General features: G+C 41.3%; 1 protein-coding gene across 2 annotated transcripts in view; it reads left to right on the top strand.

Moving 5' to 3' along the window:
* Positions 1-9,473, top strand: part of LOC122805631 (oocyte zinc finger protein XlCOF6-like) — a 96,231-nt gene extending 86,758 nt beyond the window's left edge. For both annotated transcript variants that reach the window (XM_044075894.1, XM_044075893.1), the window contains exon 3: positions 5,780-9,473. In XM_044075894.1, coding sequence (XP_043931829.1) covers positions 5,780-7,701 — 1,922 coding nt within the window. In that variant the 3' untranslated portion in view covers positions 7,702-9,473. The remainder of the gene's footprint in view (positions 1-5,779) is intronic.
* Positions 9,474-23,397: the final 13,924 nt, after the last annotated feature.

Below are 23,397 nucleotides of genomic sequence, written 5' to 3'. Positions count from 1 at the left end.
GATAAGTTGTTAGAATTCTTTCTATTCCATCTATTTGTTTAAACACATTTTGTATTTGCCTTGTACATGTTTAAAGCTGCTCACGTTTGATTTTTCCAGGTCCACTGTTTAATTTCATTTCAAGTACAGAATTTTTCCTTCATTTTTAAATGCTATGGTTGGTGATTACTTTCTGTTATTAGTTTAAAGGTATAGGTATGTAAATGTGAGCTTTGCCTTTCAAAGTGTTCCTGCTGAAGCTAGTACTGCTTTACAGGTATTTTTTGACAGCATTATCATGAAAGTAAGGAAGAGGATGTCTGTGCTGGAGAAGTATCAAAAACTTCTCCAGGAAAATACTGTGTGTAATAATGTTGGTCAGGATTTAATAGCAGTTGGTAAGATTGTAGTGAGTGTCACTGTGTGCTTAATCTGAAGTGAGCAAAATATTGGGGAATTAGAGCTCTGTTACTGTACAGGGCAAAGCTTATTTGGGTGTTTCTTGTGCTGTTACTTGAGGTAGCAGTGTGCATTTACCATGAACACTTAATAACAGTCATTCCCACTGATTAAATGGTGGCAGTAATGTGGCTCATGAGACCATAACCCCATGTCAGTCGCACATAATTTGGTAGCAACAAATGTGATAATTTGCCTTTTTATGACATAGAGATGATAAGATAAAAATGTGTTCATTTGAGAACATTTACAATGTTTTTGGCATTTTGTTAAAGTGTAGGTGTTAGTTCTCTTCAGAGTAGCAAAGGTATTGAAAAGATAAATATATAGTGCTGTTGTGACTCCAGGCATAAAAAGTACATCTGTATAAGAGTGAGATTTCTTTCTTTTAAAATGCTGTAAGATTTTCAGAATATGTTTAATTATTATTGAAGCAGCATATGCTTCTCTGCTTTGAATCTAAAGAGTACAGTCTGCTGTAACTGTCCCTGCAACATTCTCTGAAAATTTCACTTGACTGTGTATGTGTCAAACCATGGTATGGATGCAGCCCATTATGTTCTGGGGGGGGAATAGCCAAAAACAGTCAGTAGTTTCGTAATACACTTTTTTCAAGAGGGTCAGTGGTTAAATATGACTTGAGAAAGCAAGTATCTTGCAAATGTCATAAGTTTTAGAAACAGCTGGTCTCCTTGGATAAAGATTCTTTGCACATTATGTTTTGAAAGCTGGTTGGAAATTGGAGACATTTTTTTAAACAATCATTTTTGATATTAATGCTCAGGGAAGCCAAGCTACAGCAGATTACAGCATCTGAATGGGGACACTAGACAAAAGCAGTTGTTTTGATATTACTGTTTTCTGACTGTAAATTTCTTAGATAATTTAGAAATGTTCATTATAGTACAGTCAGAGTATGTGTCTCCAGTATAGAGGACTAGTAATTGTCTCAGGCAAAACATCCTAGAGAAAATTCTCTTGTGAACAGTTGTTTTTGTGGTGTGGAAAGGAAAAAAAAACAAATGGTAATATGTTCATTATTTTTTAAAACTAGCTGTATATGTATAAATGTCAATGTATTTGTTCTGTTACTCAGTGGATTATGATTGACTGCTTAGGTTTGTCATACTGTTTATGGTGGTGTACTCGTCGCAGCACTACCCTGCAGTGTTGCAGTCTGGGCAGTAGTGGTAAATTTCAGATATACTACACATACTGTCTCTGTCTGTCAGCACTTGCACATACAGTCAAAAGCAGGAAACCCTGACAGAGCAAACCTGATACAATTTTCATTGGTTTCCTTTTCTTAAGGGCTTGAGGTAACTTTGTTGGAAAGGATCTCACAGAAAAAAGACAAAATCTATATCCTTATTGGACAGATAAATGAGGACTTTGTTTATTGTAGTACTTTTTCAGTCTGTTACACCTTTCTTTTTGTAGCATGGAAATTAGTTCAATACAGCTCCATCCAGTAAGTGAATTTTTTTGTGCCACTTTGTCTTCAGGCATGCTAATACGTTTCTGAACACATGCTTGCTGTGTCTTCTACTGTATCTATTTTTGTGTCTTTACTGAGCAGTAGTATCCGATTTGAGCTTCAGGTTGCCATTATCTTGCCATGTGCCACCATATGTTATTTCATCCCTTAGTATGGTGAAAAGTATAATAATTGTTTTTCCTAGTTGGGGAGTGCTGTCAGGTCATTTCTGTCAGTCCTCAGCAACATAGGAGATGTCATCTTCAGCAGCCAGACTTGCCATTTGGAACTGTGGTGTTCTACCTCTTCTTGTGGTATTCACAATTCCACAAAATTCTGACATTGTTCTGCAGTTGTATCTCAGGTTTTGGGCTAAAACAGTGTCTGCCAATAAACAAGACATATTCCTTCCTCAGCAAGACAACCTAACAAACATATTGCAGTCTTCTCTGTGGTTAGCCCTCGCATGGGCTGCTAATGTGTTTCACTGCTTTAACCATTGAATCCATGCATAGAGATGTTTTGCCTTGCCGTGTCCATGGCAGTTAACTTTCCTACATAGGCTATATAATTCCATATGTGATCTCCAGTGCTGGGTCTTATCTGAATTTTCACACACTTCATTGATTTTGTCAAATCAGGACATTTTCAATGGCATGTACTCCTTGCAGTCAGGCCTTCCTTTGTACAAGTCACTTATTTTTATGTTTCCCTGGTGTGTATACTCTGGGAAATTTTTGAGGAAATGTATAACCTTTGTTTTTGATTGTTTATTTATTGGCTTGCTAGCCTGAAGGATGACTATTTCACTATTGTTGAAAGTGAGGAATTACAGTATTTGCTGTAAGGGATTTTGTTTATGAGTTGGTAAAAAAAGTGTTTTGGGTGCAGTGACTTTGTGGACATATTGTTTTAGAAGCTTTGGTTTCTTTACTGTTCCAGTTAACAGGAATTTACACTGGAAAGCATATACTTTCAAAGAGAGCAGTAGTTTCCAAAGTATGTGTGGTAAAATTTTAAAATTTTTAGTGTTAGTCACCTGTGCTGTGTACATATTAATTTCAGTACCTGTTGTTGAATGTAATACCTCCATTGTCATTCAGTGCATTCTCATCAAAAAATGCCCTGAAACATTGCAGTAGTTATTTAGAATCTGATATTTTGATGACTCATCCCTGAACAGGTAAAATGGAAGTGCTGCTAGCTGCCCCTATTTTGAAATCCTGCATTTCCTTTAATGTCTTATCTTCCATAGTTTGTAGGATTGAAATTACTACGCTGTAGCCTGTGTGCTAGAACACAAGGGGAACTAAATACTACTGTATATGGAACTAAGCTACTGTATATTATGTGTCTACACAAAAAATGCTGAAACTGCAGGATAACCAACACTTTATTCCACACTACAAAAACCTCAAGTAAGTGCTTTCATCTCCAAAACAATCACAACAAAAGACTTCTTCAGGCTGCGGTAACCATAACTAAACACACTTTAATCACATGATCAATCACATGCTAAACATTAAAAATATAAAATTTCACTAACTTAACATATATTATTAAATAAAATCCATTAAATAAAAATACAATTAATTAACCAAAGATTCCTTTAATGTTTTAACCCTTTCCTTTTTAAATACATGGTAATTTCTTCTGTGTTATTTAACCCAGGGGGAAAACAAGCATTTAATCTAACTTTCCAGCAATATTCAACCCAGCCTAACTCTTCTTCTGTATTCATAATATTAGTAATATTGTCCAGGGATTCTAATACTAAAAAATTATAATTTACTTTATATTTACTAACTTTATAGTGTTTACTCATAGAATTTTTGTCTCATATTTGAATAGCATGTTTATGTTCGTATATTCTTCTGTTCAACTCTCGAATAGTTCTCCCAACATAAAAATTTATACTTTCCATACACACTCTAAGGTAAATCACATTTTAGACTTACAGTTAAACACCACTGGTATTCTCACTTTGCTGTTTCCTACTTCTAACTCACTCCCTTCAGTATATAACTGATTGCACAGGTTACAATTATAACATTTAATCATACCACTTCTCTGTTCTGTTTGATAACTTTTACTCAGCTTTCCTTGAAAATAATTGTTAAAACATTTTTTGCTTTCTTTTGTACAAATTTTGGACTAGTCCCTATTTTATTAATTAATTCATGATTAACTTTAAATATCCCCCAATTCTTCTTAACAATGTTCTTAATAGCCTGAATCTACACTATTCTGTATAGCCATAGCCCTTTTGTATTCATATTCTTTTTTACTGCTATCAGTAACATTTACTATACCATTTCTTTCATCCATCTGTTCTTGAAGTAATTTATTCACTTCTACAGATGGCTAGCCTCTTTTTTCCATTTTATTGCAAAAGAACTTAGCTTCCTCAAGAAAATCATCATCTTTCTTGGTTAGACTGTTAATCCTTTTTAACTGTCCCTTCACCACCCATTTATCATAGTTTTTGGGGGTGCATACTGGAATAGTATAAATAACTATTATTCTGAACTTCTTTTTTTATATACCTTGGCTACTAACTTCTTACTTTCTTAGCGCTTACTTGAGGTTTTTGTACTGTGGAATAAAAGTGTCAGTTATTCTGCAGTTTCAGCATTTTTGTGTATATTGTGTGTCTGTTACAAACTAGCACCTAAGATAGTGTTGTGCTTGTGTTAACCTGGAATTACTTCATTACAGGCATAAGCGTAGTAACTTTAGGGGGTGAATTAAGTTTTGAGCCTGCAGTACCCCTTGCTAGTGAGATATGTTAGTTTTTTAACTCCCAAGACTGTCCCTTACTTTGTTGAAACATTTACATGTTAATGCCCCCTGCAGTACAAAATTAATAGTTGCATATTCCTATTTCTGATGGCTTCAAGGATCAGATAAGTTTTCATAAGTAATCTATTCTTTACATTTGCTGTTGCCAGACATAATATTTCATTCATTTGTTAAACTTCCATATTTGCCATTTTTGTTTGCACTGTTTTGTTTCCTGTTTCCCCTTAGGAGCTTAACTCTTCTATTTTCTCCATAATTTATGAGCCCTTCATACTGAGGTGGCTCTTTGAACTTCCATCTTGTGATTGCTTGCCTGCAGCTAGTGAGGTTTGGCTCAGTTAGGCTGAGTGCTTCATTTAAGACTTGAAAACTAAAACATGGGCATTCAGAAGTATTATAGAAGAAACAGTAGTATGTCCATAAAGGTTATTTGTATATGTCCCACGAGCCTCTACTACACCAGTTAAAAAGTGTTACACAGTGAAAACTCTATCTTAGCTGGGTGGGTCTTGGAATTTTTATATACAATCTCATAGTTATTAACAGTGGCATGTACAGTGTTACACAGTGAAAACTCTATCTTAGCTGGGTGGGTCTTGTAATTTTTATATACAATCTCATAGTTATTAACAGTGGCATGTACAGTGTTACAGAGTGAAAACTCTATCTTAGCTGGGTGGGTCTTGGAATTTTTATATACAATCTCATAGTTATTAACAGTGGCATGTACAGTGTTACATAGTGAAAACTCTATCTTAGCTGGGTGGGTCTTGGAATTTTTATATACAATCTCATAGTTATTAACAGTGGCATGTACAGTGTTACAGAGTGAAAACTCTATCTTAGCTGGGTGGGTCTTGGAATTTTTTTATACAATCTCATAGTTATTAACAGTGATGTGTACAGTCTGGTGTGTGTGTGTGTGTGTGTGTGTGTGTGTGTGTGTGTGTGTGTGTGTGTGTGTGTGTGTGTGTGTGTGTGTGTGTGTGTGTGTGTGTAACTTGTGTAGTAGTGATAGAAAACAGATTTGTGGATAGTAACTCTTTCCTTTTTGTTTTGTAGGACAAAAACAGGTTGACTCCAAACCATGTCTTCAGATAGAACTTTGTGTCCCTGATGTACAAAAGAAACAAAGTCAATTGGCATGCATCAGAAGTGACAATAGGTCTCATCTGCAGTATGCGCTTCCATCTCACAGAGAAGAGGAAAGCTTTATATGCATCTTTTGTGGAAAATGTATAATTGGACTGTCTAATTTTTCAGAACATGAACAGACACACAAAGGAGAAAATGTATTTGCATGTACTTCCTGTGGAAAGACATTTGTGAATCAGTCTGGCCTTATTGTTCACCAGCAGCTTCATTTGCAAGAAAAAAATATAGACAGTGAAAACAAAGTAACAGCTAATACAGAAAAAGCATCACAGAAGTGTAGAAAATGTGGAAAGTTCATTCAGCAGTCATCTTTTGAAAAACTTTGGCCATACGTGAAAGGCTCATGTTTAAAATGTGCAGACTGTGAGACAAGTTTACCAACAGAAGTTGGTAGGCCCCAGTTAAATCACAATTTATCCTATAAATGTGCCAATTGTGGGCAGAGTTTCCCTGACCATTTAGTTTTTGTTAGTCATCAAATGACTCACAGAGAAGAGAAATCTTTCATATGTTCTAACTGTGGGAAGGATTTTGCAGGAGAAGAAAGCCTCAGTGGGCATCTCTTGGTCTGCGCTGCAGAAGAGTCATTTAGGCGTACTAATTATTGGAAGAGTTTTAGGTATGGCCACTCCTTAAGCCACAAGCAGTCTCAAACTAATAAAAAAACGTTTCATTGTGTTGAATGTGGGAAAAGTTTCTTCTATGCCCAGTCTCTGAGTTACCATAAGTTGCTTCATATCGGTGAAAAGCCTTTTAAATGTGCCACTTGTGGAAAAAGTTTTGTAAGTCGATCAACACTTAAAAAGCATCAAAAGAGACATATCAGGTTGCCTGCAGAGCAGGAATCCTACACATGTACAGACTGTGGGAGGTGTTTTCCAAAACGAGCCGCTCTTGTAAGTCACCAGCGGGCACATAAATTGTATGAGTGCAGTGACTGTGGGAAAGGTTTTACTGAACAGGCATCTTATATTGATCACAGACTGAGTCACACAGTTGAAAACTCTTCCAAAAGTAGTGATACTGAAGATCGTAAACAAAATATTAATTTAGAGAAATCCTTCTCTTGTACAATTTGTGGAATGCGATTTTTTAAACGAATATCCCTGTTTTTGCATCAGCGGAGTCATAGTTCATCTTTCAAGTGTGTCATCTGTGGGCAGAGTTTTGTAGATCAGCTAGTTTTCATTAAACATCAGTTAACACATCCAACAAGTGCTAAGACCCTGGAAAAACTGTCTTCAATGGGCATTACTGTTAAAAGTACAAATTGTGGTAAGAGTTTAGCAGACCCAGAAAACCCATCTGAAAATGTACTTGATCACAGAAGTGAGGAACTTCCGTTTCAGTGTAAGGACTGTGGAAAGAGCTTCTTATACAAAAAATCTATTTATTATCATCATTTGTTACACACTGGACAAAAGACATTTCACTGTCCTGACTGTGACAAGAGTTTTATAAAGCATTCGTCCCTTGTAAAACACCAGGAGACTCACAAAAAACCATCACTGCATACTTGTAGTAACTGTGGTAAATGCTTTCTAAAACTGTCTTCTCTTCTTAGTCACAGAAGGGTTCATAATGTGTCTTTTGAGTGTAGTGACTGTGGAGAGGTTTTCAGAGATCAGTTAGTGTTTATTAAGCATAAATTGACTCATACAGGGAAAACTATGGCAAACAATAGGTCTGCATTTTTGTCAGAACCTGGAAAGCATACAGAATCTGAGATGAATAATGCAGGAGATAATAAACCGTATAAGTGCTCAAAATGTGAAAAAAGTTTTACTCATCAGGGTAACCTTGTAAAGCATCAGTTTACACACAATTAATGAACTACTTATAGTATTTAAGTGTAAAGGCACATTATGTGCTTCTAGTGTCAGTGATATTTTATGCTTTATGGAAGAAAATGGTTGTGTATTGAGAAAGTGTTAAAGGCTGTTAGTGCTCTTTCAAGGGTCTGATAAAGCTGCATGCAGTTAGACTATCTTTTTGTATCTAAGACTTCTGTGCTCAGAAATCTTTCAGTACTGTTGAGTTTATTTTTTTCCTCCCTGGTCACTTCCCACACTTTTACACTGTGAAACTGTTCTGTGAAGGCCAATGAAGTGCTTAAAGTTCTCTCTTTTTTTTCCTGGCTAATAAAGTGTTGCTGTTATCATCAGTAAAAAAAAAAAATAAATAAAAGTAAAAAAAATTCAGGACAGGGCAGTATACAATATTTTGCCATTTGTGTCTGCTTTACCTGGGTTTTTGAAGTGTCAACTGTCGGTCAAATAACTGAACAGAGTTGCTATTCCTAATGCCTAATAAAGACATTGTTTAAAGGTGGAGTGCAAACTTGCTAGGGCTGTAGGTCTGACTTTCTAACAAAACACTGTGTGCAGTTTAGCTGCTTTCTCTGGAGTAAGATTCACATGCAGCATGAAGATCATCTTGGCAACTAACAGCACGGATCAGATTAATCGAGTAAAAATAAACACTGACAGCATTTTCATAAACAGTCTTAAAGAAGTATTTCCCCCCTTGTGTGAGTGTGGGAGGAAACTGACATGTGACTCACAGCCTGGTGGCATAGAGGGATAAATCTCGGACTACAACCCAGATGACCTGAGTTTGATTAGCAGCTTGGGTGTCTGATGTTGCTGGTATGGAGGATGGTCATGCCTATCCTGTGCAGCATGAGCATGTCAGTCATGACTCTGCTGTTCTCTGTTGAAGGCTAGTGTGCAGAACAAGATGATGCTGAGCCTGAGTGGGTGGGGGATGGAGTAAACTTGGCTGCCCTATGGGCTGAAGGACAGGACATAGACTCAAGCTACTCCACATTGCCTCCCCAGCTTGACTGTGTCAGCACATAGGGTAGTCTTATGCCATTGTGAAAATACAGAGGTCCACTAAATAACAATCATCCATGCCTTGTCTCTCTCTCCACTTACTTGGCATGTCTCTAGCCTCATTAGCCTAGCAAATGGGTGGACTGACTGCATAAGATGCTGCCGTATTATGGATCACACTGGGAATCTGCTACAGTTGGGACTTGTGGAGGATAAGAACATAAGGGCAGCGAGGGCTATAAAAGTAACTTGCAACATTTTCATAAGTGAATGGGGGGGCACCTGATTTACTCTGTGTAGGATGTGCGGTATTATGTACATAAGAAAGACATTGTGGAAAAAAGACAGAAGAATACTATCACGGCAGTATGTCAGCCCCTATCAGGCCATTTTCTGGGGGGTGAAACAAATTATAATACTAAATGCAAAGTGATACTTATTACAGCATATAATTGCAAGATATGAGGAAAACATTTTTCATTTTCTAGTTGAGTTTTCCTTTTATTACCTCCTGGCTTCAAATGTTAAAATTTTCATGTCAGTCTGAATTTATCTAGATTTTTTTTTCTGTTTTGCCATTTCTGCTGTTTTGGCTCATACTAGTTTGCATTGCTGTCATTTGTGACCTGTTTCATTCCTATCTTTAGCTTGTGCATTTCTGTTAGACTGCTGTCAGTATGTAAATGACAGGACTTGTTATCACCAAATGGCTATCAAAAAAAGGAAAAAATAAAATCCAACTTAAATGACTGAAATGCTAAGAATCTTTGCTTTATCTTTTCTGGTAGTTTAAAAAAAAAAGACTTGTCACACCTTTATTGTTCAGATAATTTATTCACCTGTTTATTTAACTGAAGGGGAAGTAGATTTTTAATGTGTTTTTTTGAAAATTGGCATTTTAAAATTACTGCATATGTAGGAAAGTATAATGCGATTGCCTGTCATCACATTTTGCATTCTGTTACCTGTCTACGTAGCATAGATGTATGAAGCCCTGACTGTGACTCTGATGGCCAGAACAGCCAGGTAGAGTGAAAGAGGATTGAACTGGTGGAGGCCCACTATCTCCTTTCAGGGAGGGGGCAGGAGTGTAAATAATCCTGGGGAGATGCCCTGCATTCTTGATCATCCCTTGTGAAGACCAGGCTGGACATCATGTGGTACCTAATGGCAGAGGGCCAGGGTTTGCTCCATCGATATGCCAGATGTTCTTCATCTCACATTGCTGCAGTCCTTACACTTGGGTAGTCCGCTGTCCTCGGTCGGCCCGAATATCAAAGTATAAGGCTGACGTCGGTCAAGGCGCATTTGACTGACATCAGGACGTCAGGGTACAAATGCGCATGACCGACGTCATATCCTCAGTCTTTTTTGCCGCATGGTCTGATGCAGAAGCAGCATTGCAAGTGCCGGTTGGCGTTCTGAAATTTTTCGATTCCGGAGTTTCAGACCGAGTCAAAGTTGGCTAAGTACCCGTTGGGAATATTTTAGTTTTTCTTGCCTCAGTGGTTTACCGGATGTCAGAAAAAGTGAATAATTGCATTTCTTGTGGGAAACAGATACCGCATAGAGACTATCATACTTTGTGTATTCCTTGTTTAGGGCCTGAGCACGACGTTGTTGGGTGTCGCTCTTGTGCTAGATTCAATAAACGCACTATAAAGAGAAGGTTGGATTGTGCCAGGTTAGTCTTTGGGAAGCGGTGCAATTATAAAATGCCGTCGGATGCTCCGACGCCCGCTTCTTCGAAGAAGCGCAAGGACAAAGCAATTAAGCCTAGGCTAGAAGAACCGTCTGTACCGGACGCCGGTTCTTTAGAGGTGTCGGTGGAGCCGGTGGTTCCACCGGAGGTTTCTTTGGGTTCCCAGGAGAGACTTTGTTATTGCAGGATGTGGCCTCTCAGGAGGCAGGTCAGGCTGAAGGGGCTTCTCAGGTTACTATACTCCCTCCCTTCCTAGGGTGGTTAGGCCCTCTCCTTCTGTTTCCAAGGCTTCTCCCAGAGGCAGGCCAGGTTTAGCTTCAGTTGGTGTCACCCCTAGTTCTTCAGGAACTGTGCCCAAGAAGCATATGCTTAAAATGGCAGAAGATTTGATTACTTTGATTAGGGTTCTTTGCCCCTCCTGATAAGAGACCTAGGGTGGAGCCTGAGCTAGGGAGTTTTGAGCAGGCTTGGATGTTTCAGAGTCTTGGCTGAAGACTTGCAGGAGTATTCTCCTTATTCTGATTCTGATGTGGATGATTCTACTCCTTCTGCTTCTCCTCCTGAGGATTTTTCTTTTCAGAAACTCTTCATTCCATGAGGGAGCATTTTAAGTGGGAAGGTCAGGACTTCTCTGATTCCAGGAAAAGGCTTAGGGAATTTTTGTTTTACCCCAGCATAGGCCTTTGGCTATACCTCCTGTTTTGGATGTGGTGGAAGATGTTTTACAGAGGCTTCTCTTAATCCTGATTCTTTGCCTCCTGCTCCTGTTAAACCGGATAGGTATTACAGGGTGCCTGAAGCTCATAAGTATCTTTTTAAGAGTCCTAGGGCAGACCCAGAAACTGTTAGTCAGGGGCCTAAAGGTGTTAAGGCTTCTGTTGTCAAGAATCCGGTTCCTTCAGATAAAGAGGCCAGGGCTTTGGATAGATGGGGAAAGAAAGTTTATACTTCTTCCACTCTAGCTATGAGGGCTTTGAATTGCCAGTTTCACATGTTGAAATACCAAAACTATCTCCTTTCACAATTGAAGTCTAAGGTTGCTGCTCTGGCGGAAGGTATTGATTGTAAAGAGTTGCAAGATTTAGTACATGTTTCTGAACAGGTGGGTAAGCATTCTTTGCAATGTGGTTTTGATGCTGTACAGGCCTCGTCTAGGGTGGCTGCCACTGGGTCAGTTCTTCGCAGGCACGCCTGGCTGAGAGATCAGAATTTATCTGACCATGTTAAAACAAGGATTTTAGATGCTCCTTTACAATCTGATGTGTTGTTTGGTTCTCCTGTTGAGACAGTTTTAAAGAAAATGGAAGACAAGGCTAAGTCTATGCAGACTGTTAAAGATTTTTTGCAGGTTCAGCCTCCAGAGTTTAGTAGAAATTGGCCTACTAAGGGGTGGACGTATCCTTCTTATGATTCCCAGTCTAGGGGTAGATCTAGACGTGGTAGGGGCAGAGCTCAGGGCTCTTTCAGGCCTAGAACAGGGAGTTCTCCTGCACAGTCTTCGGTGAGGGCAGGGGTCAGTCCTTTCGTAAACAGACCCAATGACCTACCTTTTCAGCTGCCAGAGCCTTCTCGTCTGGCAGCACCTTTGGGAGGAAGGTTGGCACTTTTCAAAGAAAATTGGAGTTTAATTACCCAAGACAGATGGGTATTGGATATCATACACCACGGTTACAGGTTTTATTTCCATACCTTGCCTCCTTTCAAAGGCATGCCAGATGTTCCTCCTCCACAAAGAATAGAGGCTCACAAGCAAATTTCTCTGTTACTCCAAATAGGGGCCATTCAGCCGGTCCCTATGCCAGAAGTGGGCCTAGGATTTTATTCTCGCCTGTTCCTAGTACCAAAGAAAGGGAACACGTGGAGACCAATTTTGGACTTATCTATCCTCAACACTTATCTGGACATTCCCAAATTCAAAATGTTGACGTTGCAGCAGCTTTTACCTCTGCTGGGCAAAGATCATTGGATGGTAACTTTGGATCTCAAGGAGGCTTATCTTCATGTTCCTATCAGACTGAGTTGCAGGAAGTATCTGCGTTTTCGAGCTGGGACTTCTCATTATCAGTTCTCTGCATTGCCCTTTGGCTTATCTACTGCGCCCAGGGTGTTCACGAAAGTTCTGGCTCCAGTGATAGCTTTCCTCAGGTTTAAAGGAATACAGATCTATCCTTATTTGGACGATTGCCTGATTCTGGCTCAAGGAAGGGACGAGCTTCTTCATCATTTGGATTATGTGATAGCAGTGCTAAGATGCCTGGGGTATTCTGTGAACGAAATAAAGTCCAGTCTAGTACCCTCTCAGGACATGTGCTTTCTGGGTGTGAGACTGAATACAGCATCCCAGATGGCCTTTTTGACCCCGGACAAACAAAAGAATCTTTCCCTTTACTTTCATCAGTTGTCTCATCAGTCCAGGCTGACTGCAAGGACAGTCCTTCAAGCCTTGGGGTTCATGGCATCTTGTATTCTGGTGCTTCCCAATGCCAAACTGCATATGAGGAAGCTACAATGGTATCTCAAAAATGTATGGACACAGCACTGCCAGGATTTGGACACTGTCATTCAAATAATACCTTGCATTCAAAAGGAATTTTTGTGGTGGGCTCAGGAATGTCACCTAAACAAGGGACTCTCTGTGACCCGGCCAGAGGCGAGTCAGATTCTAACGACAGATGCCTCAGACAAAGCTTGGGAGCTCATCTGAATGGAAAGTGGATACAAGACAAGTGGCCTGCCAGACTACAACATCTACATATCAACTTGAAAGAGATGTTAGCAGTCCAGTTTGCATTAATAGCTTTCAAGGATTTACTTCTTCCAGGGCAGGTGTTGATTCTAACAGACAACACAACTGTCATGTGGTACATCAACAAGCAAGGCGGAACACATTCTTATCCCCTATGCAGGCAAGCAATGATTTTGTGGGAGACTGCTCTCAGTTTACAGCTAAATCTTCAGGCAAGGTTTCTGCCGGGAGCACAGAACTCCTTAGCAGATGTGTTGAGCAGACAAATTATGGATCCCCACGAGTGGAAATTGGATCCTCATGTATTTCAGAAATTGACAGTGTCATGGGGAACTCCAGACATAGATCTGTTCGCTTCTCCACTAAACCACCAGCTGCCAAAGTTTTGCACAAAAGGTTTCATCCCACAGCTTGGAAAGTGGATGCTCTTTCTTTCAATTGGAGCAATCTTCATGTGTATGCCTTTCCGCCTCTGCCTCTCCTCCCAAAGGTACTACTAAAGGCCAGACAAGACAAGCCAAGGATGATTTTGATAGCTCCAGATTGGCCTCGACAGCATTGGTACCCATTACTGAGAAGCCTGGTACGGAAACCTCCATGGCCTTTGCCTTCGATTCCACACCTGTTGTCTCAGGAGGACAGTCATTTGCTCAATGTCAAGCTTCACTCTCTGCACCTAACAGCCTGGCATATTCTGTCTTGAACCATAGTGGGCCTCCACTTCCACAGCAAGTTTTGAATGTTATTTTGGAAGCTAGAAGACCTAGTACAAGGAAAGTGTACGCAGATAAATGGAAGAGATTTTTATTTTGGAGTGCAGCAAAGGATTTTGATGTTTCTGAGCCTAATTTGAGTGTGGCTCTTCAATATCTTACTGAGTTACTGGACAAAGGTTTGTCCTTCTCTTCTATTAAGGTTCATGCTGCAGCAATTTCGCTCACTATGATTGTGACCCACCATTGTTTTCTCATCCTTTGTTCAAGCAATTTCTTAGAGGGGCAAAGAATATAAGACCCCACGAAGAGCTCCTACTCCTGCTTGGGATCTCAATTTTGTGTTGGAGAAACTCACTCTACAACCTTTTGAGCCTGCAGCTACTGCTGAATTGAAATATTTATCATGGAAGACTGCTTTTTTGTTGGCTATTACCTCTGCAAGAAGGGTTTCTGAGTTGCAGGCCCTTATGGCGGTTGAGCCTTTCTTAATTTTCCATAAGGATAGGGTATCTTTACGTACTAATCCTTCCTTTATGCCTAAAGTGGTTTCTAGTGTGGCTTTAAACCAAACTGTTCATTTGCCAACTTTTTATGCAAACCCCCAAAATAAAGGGGAAAAGATTTTGCACACTTTAGATGTACACAGGCAGTTGCAGTATTATTTGGACAGAACTAAAGGGTTCAGGCAGTCTCAGCAGTTATTTGTTTCTTTTGCTTTGAGTTCTCAGGGCAAGCCTGTGTCAAAACAAACTATTTCTAAGTGGATTGGGTTTTGCATTGCTTTCTGTTATTCCCATCATGGCAAGGAAATTCCAGCTGGGATTAGGCCTCATTCCACTAGGGCTACTGCCACTTGACAGCTTTTTGAGGGGTGGCAACTAAGGATATTTTGGAGGCAGCTACTTGGAGTTCAGTGCATACTTTCTCTAGGCATTATCACCTGCCACTTTACTCTAAATCCAGGGCTGGTTTTGCCACTGCTGTTTTGCAGGGCATTTTGGCAGCTCCTGCTTCCTTATAGTTTGGCCATCCTCCCTTACCTCTGCTTTGGGATTCTACCCAAGTGTAAGGACTGCAGCAATGTGAGATGAAGAACATAGTACAGTTTTGTACCTACCATAAATGTAGATGTTTGAAGATCCACATTGCTGCAGTCCAATTTACCCTCCCTCCTTCCCCTCTGTAGTTAGAGGCGGTTGTGTGGGTTGGGTTGTAAATAGGGTGTATATTGTATATATTGTACATATTTTTAGTGCTAGGATGGTTGATTGTTGGTTTGCTGTCTTTTGGTTTTGGCCTTTATTTCTAGGGTCTTCTGACATCTGGGGCAAGAAAAGACTGAGGATATGACGTCGGTCATGCGCATTTGTACCCTGACGTCCTGATGTCAGTCAAATGCGCCTTGACCGACGTCAGCCTTATACTTTGATATTCGGGCCGACCGAGGACAGCGGACTACCCAAGTGTAAGGACTGCAGCAATGTGGATCTTCGAACATCTACATTTATGGTAGGTACAAAACTGTACTTTTTCTCCCACACTCACAGAAGAAGGAATCCGTGAAATGGTCAACACAAACAATACCCACCTGTGGGTAGCTTACCATGCCTGCACAGCAAAGCAGTGATAGCAAACTAAAAAGAAAATAAAATTGCAAACCACTCTTGATAACTAAGTAATGTATTCTGACAGCCATACCCCCTCCCTCTGGTTGTGGAAAAAATGCACCAGTTGGCCAAAGGAGGTCTGAATGTAAGGATGATAGGTAGTGAGGGCAGAGTGTAAATTTTTTTATCTGCTGTCCATTTCATTATGCCTCACTACTGGGTGTATGGATCTGACCTCTAATCTGACTTGGCCACTTTTCAAGACCTACAATCCAAGCCTCAAGCTCCTCCCTCTCCCATAATGCCCTACTCCTTATCTAACCCCGTTACAATCTCATTTGCTGCCTTCTAGCTCAGAAGCGACTCTGCAGCTTCAGTATAGAGATAAGTGACTTTCCTGTTTTTCGTGGGTTTATTTCTGTAGTGAGTTTTGTCCTTCTCTTTTACTCTCCTTATCTATGTATATATTTTTCAGGTTAATATATTCCCTTTTCCTTTCCTCCTCCCAGTTCCAGGAGATATCTCCCTGATGTGCCACCCAGTCAGAGGGGAGAATGGCATCGTAGAGGTTCAGAAACTTTTAGAAAAAAAAGAGTCATCCAGGAGGTCCTAACCGAACTTCAAGGATGTGGAACTTGCGCTTTTTAGTGGCAAAGAAAATGGGGGACCATCGACCAATCTTGGACATGAGCAGTCTGAACTTATTCATGAAGAAGTTGAAGTTCCGCATGGTTACGGTACAGTCCATATTGCCTCTTCTATGCAAGGATGAATGGATGTGCTCTGTAGACCTTCAGGACGTGTACTATCATATCAAAATAAGCGCTCCAGGAGACACCTGCACTTCTGGCTAGGAGCCAATCATTGCCAGTTCAGAGCTCTGCCCTTTGGTCTCACCACTGCCCCCTGGGTGTTCATATGCATGGCAGTGGTTGCAGGCCACCTCCAACTGCAAGGATTCCAGGTGTTTCCATACCTAGATGATTGGCTCCTTATGGCATCTACAAGGCATAAACTACTTCGAGCCATTCAGTTTTTGCTACAACTCTTCAATTGCCTGGGAATCGCAGTGAATTTGGTGAAGTCAGAGATGTCTCCCATATAGGACATAGAGTTTAATAGGAATGCAATTGAACACAAGCACACAAATAGCTGCCCTAACTCCACAGAGAATAAGATAATTGAGACAGCAGGTACAACTGTTGCTAGATACCCCAAAACTGCCAGCTTGCCTGGTCCCCATGGCAGGGTCCAAGTCAGCTTCCATTCTCCTGGCTACTTTAGCAAGATTTTTCATGCGAGTTCTCCAGTGAACCCTAGGTGTCCAATGGTCTGTTCTGTATTATCTATTGTCAATCCCCATCAGACTAACTCCGATATGCAAGCATCCTCTACAGTGGTGGATGCTTACAAACAACCTCTATCTCTGCAGATTCTTCACTCCCCCTCCACCTATAGCCACAGTGACCACAGATGCTTCCCTGTTGGGGTGGGGGGGGGGCAATTTCAGGGAAGAATGGTCCAAGGCATGTGGTCCATGACAGAGACTAAATTGCACATAAATGTCCTGGAGATGAGGGCGGTTCTTTTGTTGCAATCCCTTCAGGACTCCTCCATCTATCTAGGAAGGATTCCAGTTCTTGCAGACAACATGCCAGTTGTTAGGTACATGAACAAGCAGGGAGGAACCAATCATACCTGTTGTGCAGGGAGGTCATAAGGGTTTGGCAATGGGCAATCTCTTAAAACTGCTTTCTCATTGCAATGCACATTCTGGGGGAGTCCAATGTTCTGGCAGATTGATCTGTTCAGTCTATCTTGAATCCACACTAGTGTTCCCCGAATCAATCAGTAGTAGATCAGATATTCAGCCGTTGGGGCCAACTTTGCTGCGATCTCTTTGCCTCTCCCCTGAAAAAGTGCAGCAAGTATTTTGCTGTGTTCCCCCCACTGGGGGAGTCGCCCAGGGATGCTGTAAAACATGATTGGCCCCAGGGTCTCCTGCATGCTTATCCTCCCATTCTTCTGATCCCCAAAGTTTAGCAGAAAGCCAGGAGGTTGAAGAGCACTCTAATCCTCATTACCCCTTTCTGACTTTGTCAGGTATGGTTTCCCTTCCTGTGTTCTCACAGCCAGTATCCTCCATGGATACTAGATCCCAAGCAGGATCTGATTTCCCATCCATTGGAACTTCAAACCCCCAATCTCCGATCCCTCAAACTAACTGCTTGGTTTCTCCACTTCCAGTGATCCTTCGAAAGTCCAGGCTAACCTCCTATATTCAAAAAAATTATACTGGCGTCTCAGAAGCCTTCTACCAAAAATGTGTACTATAGCAAATGGAAGGGATTTTCAGTTTCAGCTTCGGAATGGAATATCAATCCTGTTTCTGCCCCTATTTCAGATATTCTTATGTTTCTCAGCTCACTTTTCCAACATGTGGCTAGTTTTTCTACCATAAAGTTACAACTAGCAGCTATTGCAAATTTTCATGGAGGGAAGAGCAACAACCTTTCATCTTCTTTCTTAACATCGAGGTTATATAGGGCTTTCTTGAGAGGAGTTTTTCAACTTAGACCTCCCATAAAAAGATCCGTCTCCTCCTTGGGATATCATTCTTGAGCTTGCGGGCTTAAAAGGTTTCTGAGTAAGGCCTTGAAGCACGTGACATAAAATACTTGTCTTGGAAGACTGTTTTCCTAGTGGCCATAACTTCATCAAGAAGAGTTGGAATTGCAAGCTTTATCTTCCCTGCCACCTTATATTATCTTCTTCAATGATAGTCTCCCACAGAATCATTGGATCCAAAAGTCCTGGAGTCATCTGCCTCAGATCCAAAGGTGTTGGCATCTTTGACTCGACAGCGCTGAGTACTTCAGAGCTGGACAACTTTCCAAGCAGTAGCATCGGTCCTGGCTCTGAGATGTATTCGATTCCATAGTTGTTGAAGCTGTCTCTACCCCTCAGAGCTTCAGCATTAGACAGCTCAGCTCTGACCTCACTCCTTGAGTAGTGGAGTCGATGGCCCGTAAGCCTGTCTTGTCGGATCAGTCACTATCTCTTTCTCCCAGATATTCTGCCTTTGAGGTAGTGGAGAGAACCGTTTCTATTCCAAGAGTTCAGACTTCTCTACCCTGTTCAACTCTAACTCCCCAATCCCATTTGATTCTGCATCCAGAACCTCAGTCATCCATTCCAGTGGAGTAGCCAGCCCGAACCAGTCTTCAGACCACCTCCACCCAGCAGGGTATATTTATCTCTTCCGATACCTCCCTGGATCATCCCACTGAGGAAGTTCTTTAAAAGAGGAAGTGCAAAAGGAAGCACTTAGACTCTCCAGAACAGTCCATCACTGAAGACACTGACTTTGATGAAGAGGAATGGTCCCCCAGATCACCATCTTATGATGTCTCATTTGGGGACCTATTAGAACACCTAAAACAAAGGGGTGGCTGGTCCTCTGATAACCCTTCCCAAGAGGAGTTAGTGCTCCTGGCGGCCTTTGGTGCTGGCCCATCTAATTCCTGGGTGACTCCACCAACCGATGATCTCCTTGATTTAGTCTCTCAACAGGCGTGGAAGAAGCCTGACACAACGGAGCCAATCCCTAAGAGACAAGATAGGATCATGGCACCACCTGAGGATAGAACACACTAAAGTAAAGGAGTACTCATTGATGCCATTGTCATAGCAGTGGCCACTAAGAAGGAACTGACAGTAAAGTTCTTTTGTCCACCTCCCTAACAGGGAGTTTAGGGGGCTGGACAGGTTCAGAAAACATGTCTAAGCTTTAGCAACCTTCACCACAGGTCACTGAATTATTTGGCACATTGTACAAAACTCCAGAGGTATTTGATCAAGAAACTTTCCAAATTCCTCTCTGGGACTATATCCTTCGAGGTAGAGAGTACTGGTTCGTTGCAGTTGACTACTCTTCAGTCTATTTAAAATTCATCCATGAGGCTCATCTCCCACACGGCTGAAGGTACCTCATGGGCAGTGGATTCAGGAATTTCCATCAGAAGACATGGTTGAATGCACTTATAACTTTGCAAAACCCTTCAAATCTTCTTTTGTCAGTGCTGTCTTTGACAGAACCTCCTTATTTGCCCGCAGAGTAAAAGATACTCTCTAGGTGTGAACAGGAAGGGAAAACCCTGTCTGCTGTGGACATGTTTTTCAACTCCTCAACAAACTTTTTCTAGGAACCAATTAGGCAGATGGAAAATGCAGTTCAAAAAATCTCCAGGGTCTCTTCCAAGATTAATGTGGAGACGGTTCCCCGAGTGCAAAGGGGGGAACTTTAATGGAAGACCTCTTACCTGTGGCAGAGGTGATCCACATAACAAGGGATCTAGGGATACTTTCTCTGACAGATCTTATCAGTGCTCCTGAAAGGAGGTCAGACTGTCCATCTCTGGAGGCAGTCAGGGGTCATTTATCCCTGCACAAGAGAGCCTGGCTAGAAGTTTCAAAAGATACATGGGTACAAAGGATAATATCCAGAAGTTACACTACCATTTTCCCATTCACTCCCCCAGCATCAAACAAAATCCCCAATGTTCTATCAAGTCAGAGGGAAGCAGCAGTACTAGATATAAACAAGCTGCTAGAAAAAAAAAAAAGAGTCATCCAAGAGATCCTCCCGACCAGAAAGAGTCCAGAACTTTTTCAGGATTCGTTTTATTGCCAAAACAGACAGGGGACTCAAAACCAATCTTGGATCTCCGCAAACTAAATTGATTGGTTCAGTATACAAAGTTCTAATTGGTCACAGTTCAGTCCATTCTGCCCTTTCTGCACAAGGATTACTGGATGTGTTCAGTAGATCTTCAAAATGTGTACTACTACGTGAAAGTGAACAGGCAATCCAGGAGATATCTATGCTTCTGGCTAGGAGCCAGTCAGTACCAATTCATAGCTTTGCCCCTTGGTTTCTCCACAGCCCCCAGGGTGTTTAACAAGTGTATGGCAGTAGTTTCCACTCACTTGAGACCACAGAGATTGAGAGTTTTCATATCTGGATGACTGGCTCCTAACCACTCAGACCAGGCTTCAACTAATTCAGGCTGGGGACTACTTACTTCAGTTGTATTCTCGTCTGGGAATTTCTGTCAATTACAACAAATCTCAACTCAAACCAACTTTGATTTTTGGAATTCATTGGTGCTTTTTTCAGTATGGTCACTCAGATGGCTTCTCTTCCCTCTGTCCTAGATTCAGATAATCCATTTCCAGGTCAAAAAGATCATTCAAAGCTCATTTCTTTCAGCTTGTCTGATACTGCAAGCATTGGGATCCATGTCAGAGGCAATCACTGTTTTTCTGCTGGTAAGGTACCATATGAGGGTTTTTCAATGGACAGTAGCAACTCCATGATCTATTCTCCCATCAGCCTTTATCCAGTGAAGTCAAAATAACACAAGCTTGCAGAAGTTACCTTCTTTGGTGGATCCATTCTAATCAAATACAAGAAGGTTGTCCCTTTGTTCTCCCTCAACCCAAGGCCACAGTGACCATAGATGTCTCTCAGATTGGGTGGGGGCACTTCTTGGGAAAGATGGTCCAAGGCACATGGTCCCCGAACAGCCCAACACACTTATCAGTGTCCTGAAGATGACAGCTGTTCTCCTAGCATTGCAGACCTTCCAAGACACTCTCCCAACTAGGACTATTGCATTTCAGACAAACGGTATGTCAGTGGTCTGGTATATCAACAAAAAAGGGAGAACTAGATCTTGCCCTCTTTGTCGAGAAGCTATGAGAGTATGGCAATGGGTGATTTCATCCAGTCACTTTCTGATAGCAATGAACATTTCAGGGAAGTCCAGTGTAATTGCAGACAAGTTAAGCAGGTCTGATGTTCTTCGTGTTTCACTGTTGCAGTCATTACATTTGGGTAATCTGCTGGCAGGTTGCCCTCAGTTGGCCTGATTAACAAAGTCATGGGTCCTGCTTTGGTTGCTGTCCCTTCTTCCATGACGTCAGGTCGTCAGGGGTATAAAACATGCAGCCGACGCCATTACATCAGTCTTTCTTGCCGTGTGGTGCCCAAAAAAGAAGCAGTTCGCAAGTGCTGTTCGGCCGACTCAAATTTTCGTTTTCGAGTTTCAGAACCGAAGTCTTCAACTAAAGCTAAGTACCCCGTTGGGGAAACTTTTTCTTGCTCCTTACCAATGTCAGTAAAAGTTAACAATTGCATTACTTGTGGAAAGCAAATACCTTATAAAGATTTTCATTCGTACTGTATTCCTTGCCTAGGCCTTGACCACGCCGTACCTTGCTGTCGGTTTTGTGCTTTATTTAATCAGCGCACTATCCATCATTGGTACATTTTTGCCTCTAAATATTTTAGTTCTCTGTTTAATTATCCAGAACTGTCATCGGTTAGCCATCCGACTACCGGGATTCTGAAAAATGCAAAGATAAAGACAGAGACAGGCCGATGAGGTCCAAAACTGCTGACAACGCTTCTCCTAAGCCAGTCGTCAGTTCACCGGTACTCAGTGAGGTGCTTTCGCAGCCCCTGATACCCGCTACTTGTGATTCACAGGCCTCTACTGAGACCCATTTGGAGTCTGGTATGCCGCAAGATGATTCACTTATGGAACCCGCGGATGTCTCTAGCTTGGATGGGTCTGGAGCCGCTGTGCAGGCACCGGCTTCTGAGGGTGTATTCAGGCCTACAGATTTGCATATTAAATCTACTCCGCCTTCATTACTAAGGCCTAAATCTCGATCTATGTCTAAAAAAATGACGCCCCGGACACATGTTCAGGCCCATATGCCTAAAAGACCAACGATCAAAATGGGTGAAGATCTAATTACTCTAATCAGAGGTAGTAAGCCCCCCCTCTCTGAGGCCTAGGGCTGAGCTTAATTATGAATCTTCTGATCAGGATTCTGGTTCTTCTGACTCTTCTAATGACCTGGATTTGTCCATACCTACTTATGAGGATTCTGATGCAGAGGATTCCATTCCCTCTGCTTCCCCTCCTGAGGATTTTTCTTTTGGGGAAACTTTACATACTTTAAGGGAGCATTTCCACTGGGAAAGTCAGGAATTTTCTGATTCAAAAAATAAGCTTAGGGAGTTCCTTCTTCTACCTCAGCATAGGCTTTTGGCTATACCTCCTGTACTAGACATTGTTGATGATGTGTTCTCGGAATCCAGTTTGGCCCCTGATTCTCTGCCTCTGGCTCCTAATAAACCTGACAGATACTATAGGGCTCCTGAGTCCCACAAGTTCCTTTTCAAAAATCCTGTTGCAGATCTAGAAACCATTTCTCAGGGGCCCAAGGGCATTAAGGCTTCTACTGCTAAAAATCCTACCCCTTCGGATAGAGACTTCAGGGTGCTGGATAGATTGGGTAAAAAGGTTTATACTTCTGCAACCTTGGCAATCAGAGCTTTAAACTGCCAATTTCATATGTTAAAATATCAGCAACATATTATTGGACTGCTTAAACAGAAAATTATGTTGATTCTTGACTGTGTGGAAAATAAAGATTTACAGGATTTAATGCATTCTGCAGAACAAGTTGGAAAACATACTTTGCAATGTGGTTTTGATTTTTAGAGGCCTCCTGCAGGGCTGCTGTTACTGGGTCTGTGCTTAGAAGGTATGCTTGGCTTAAGGAGCAATCTTTGCCTGATCATGTTAAAGCTAAATTGTTGGATGCTCCAACTCATACCCTCCTGTACAAGTCTTTGAGTGTGTACCTTTAACTCCTAGTGGGTGTGGCCTAAGCCTTTAAAAATGAAGATATTGCCTTACAATTCTAATAAATACTCAATGACAGAGGTCAAATATCAGTACAATTCTGTTTGCCATCATGTATGCTTCAAGATAAAATATTCTGATACCTTGTATGTAGCGTGGTTTTGGAATTATTAATGCAAGTATGAACAAGTAA

Source organism: Protopterus annectens, chromosome 6.part1, assembly GCF_019279795.1.
Source record: "Protopterus annectens isolate FY-2018-M chromosome 6.part1, PAN1.0, whole genome shotgun sequence".
NCBI lineage: Eukaryota > Metazoa > Chordata > Ceratodontiformes > Protopteridae > Protopterus > Protopterus annectens.
This window is presented reverse-complemented; position numbering and strand designations above follow the sequence as displayed.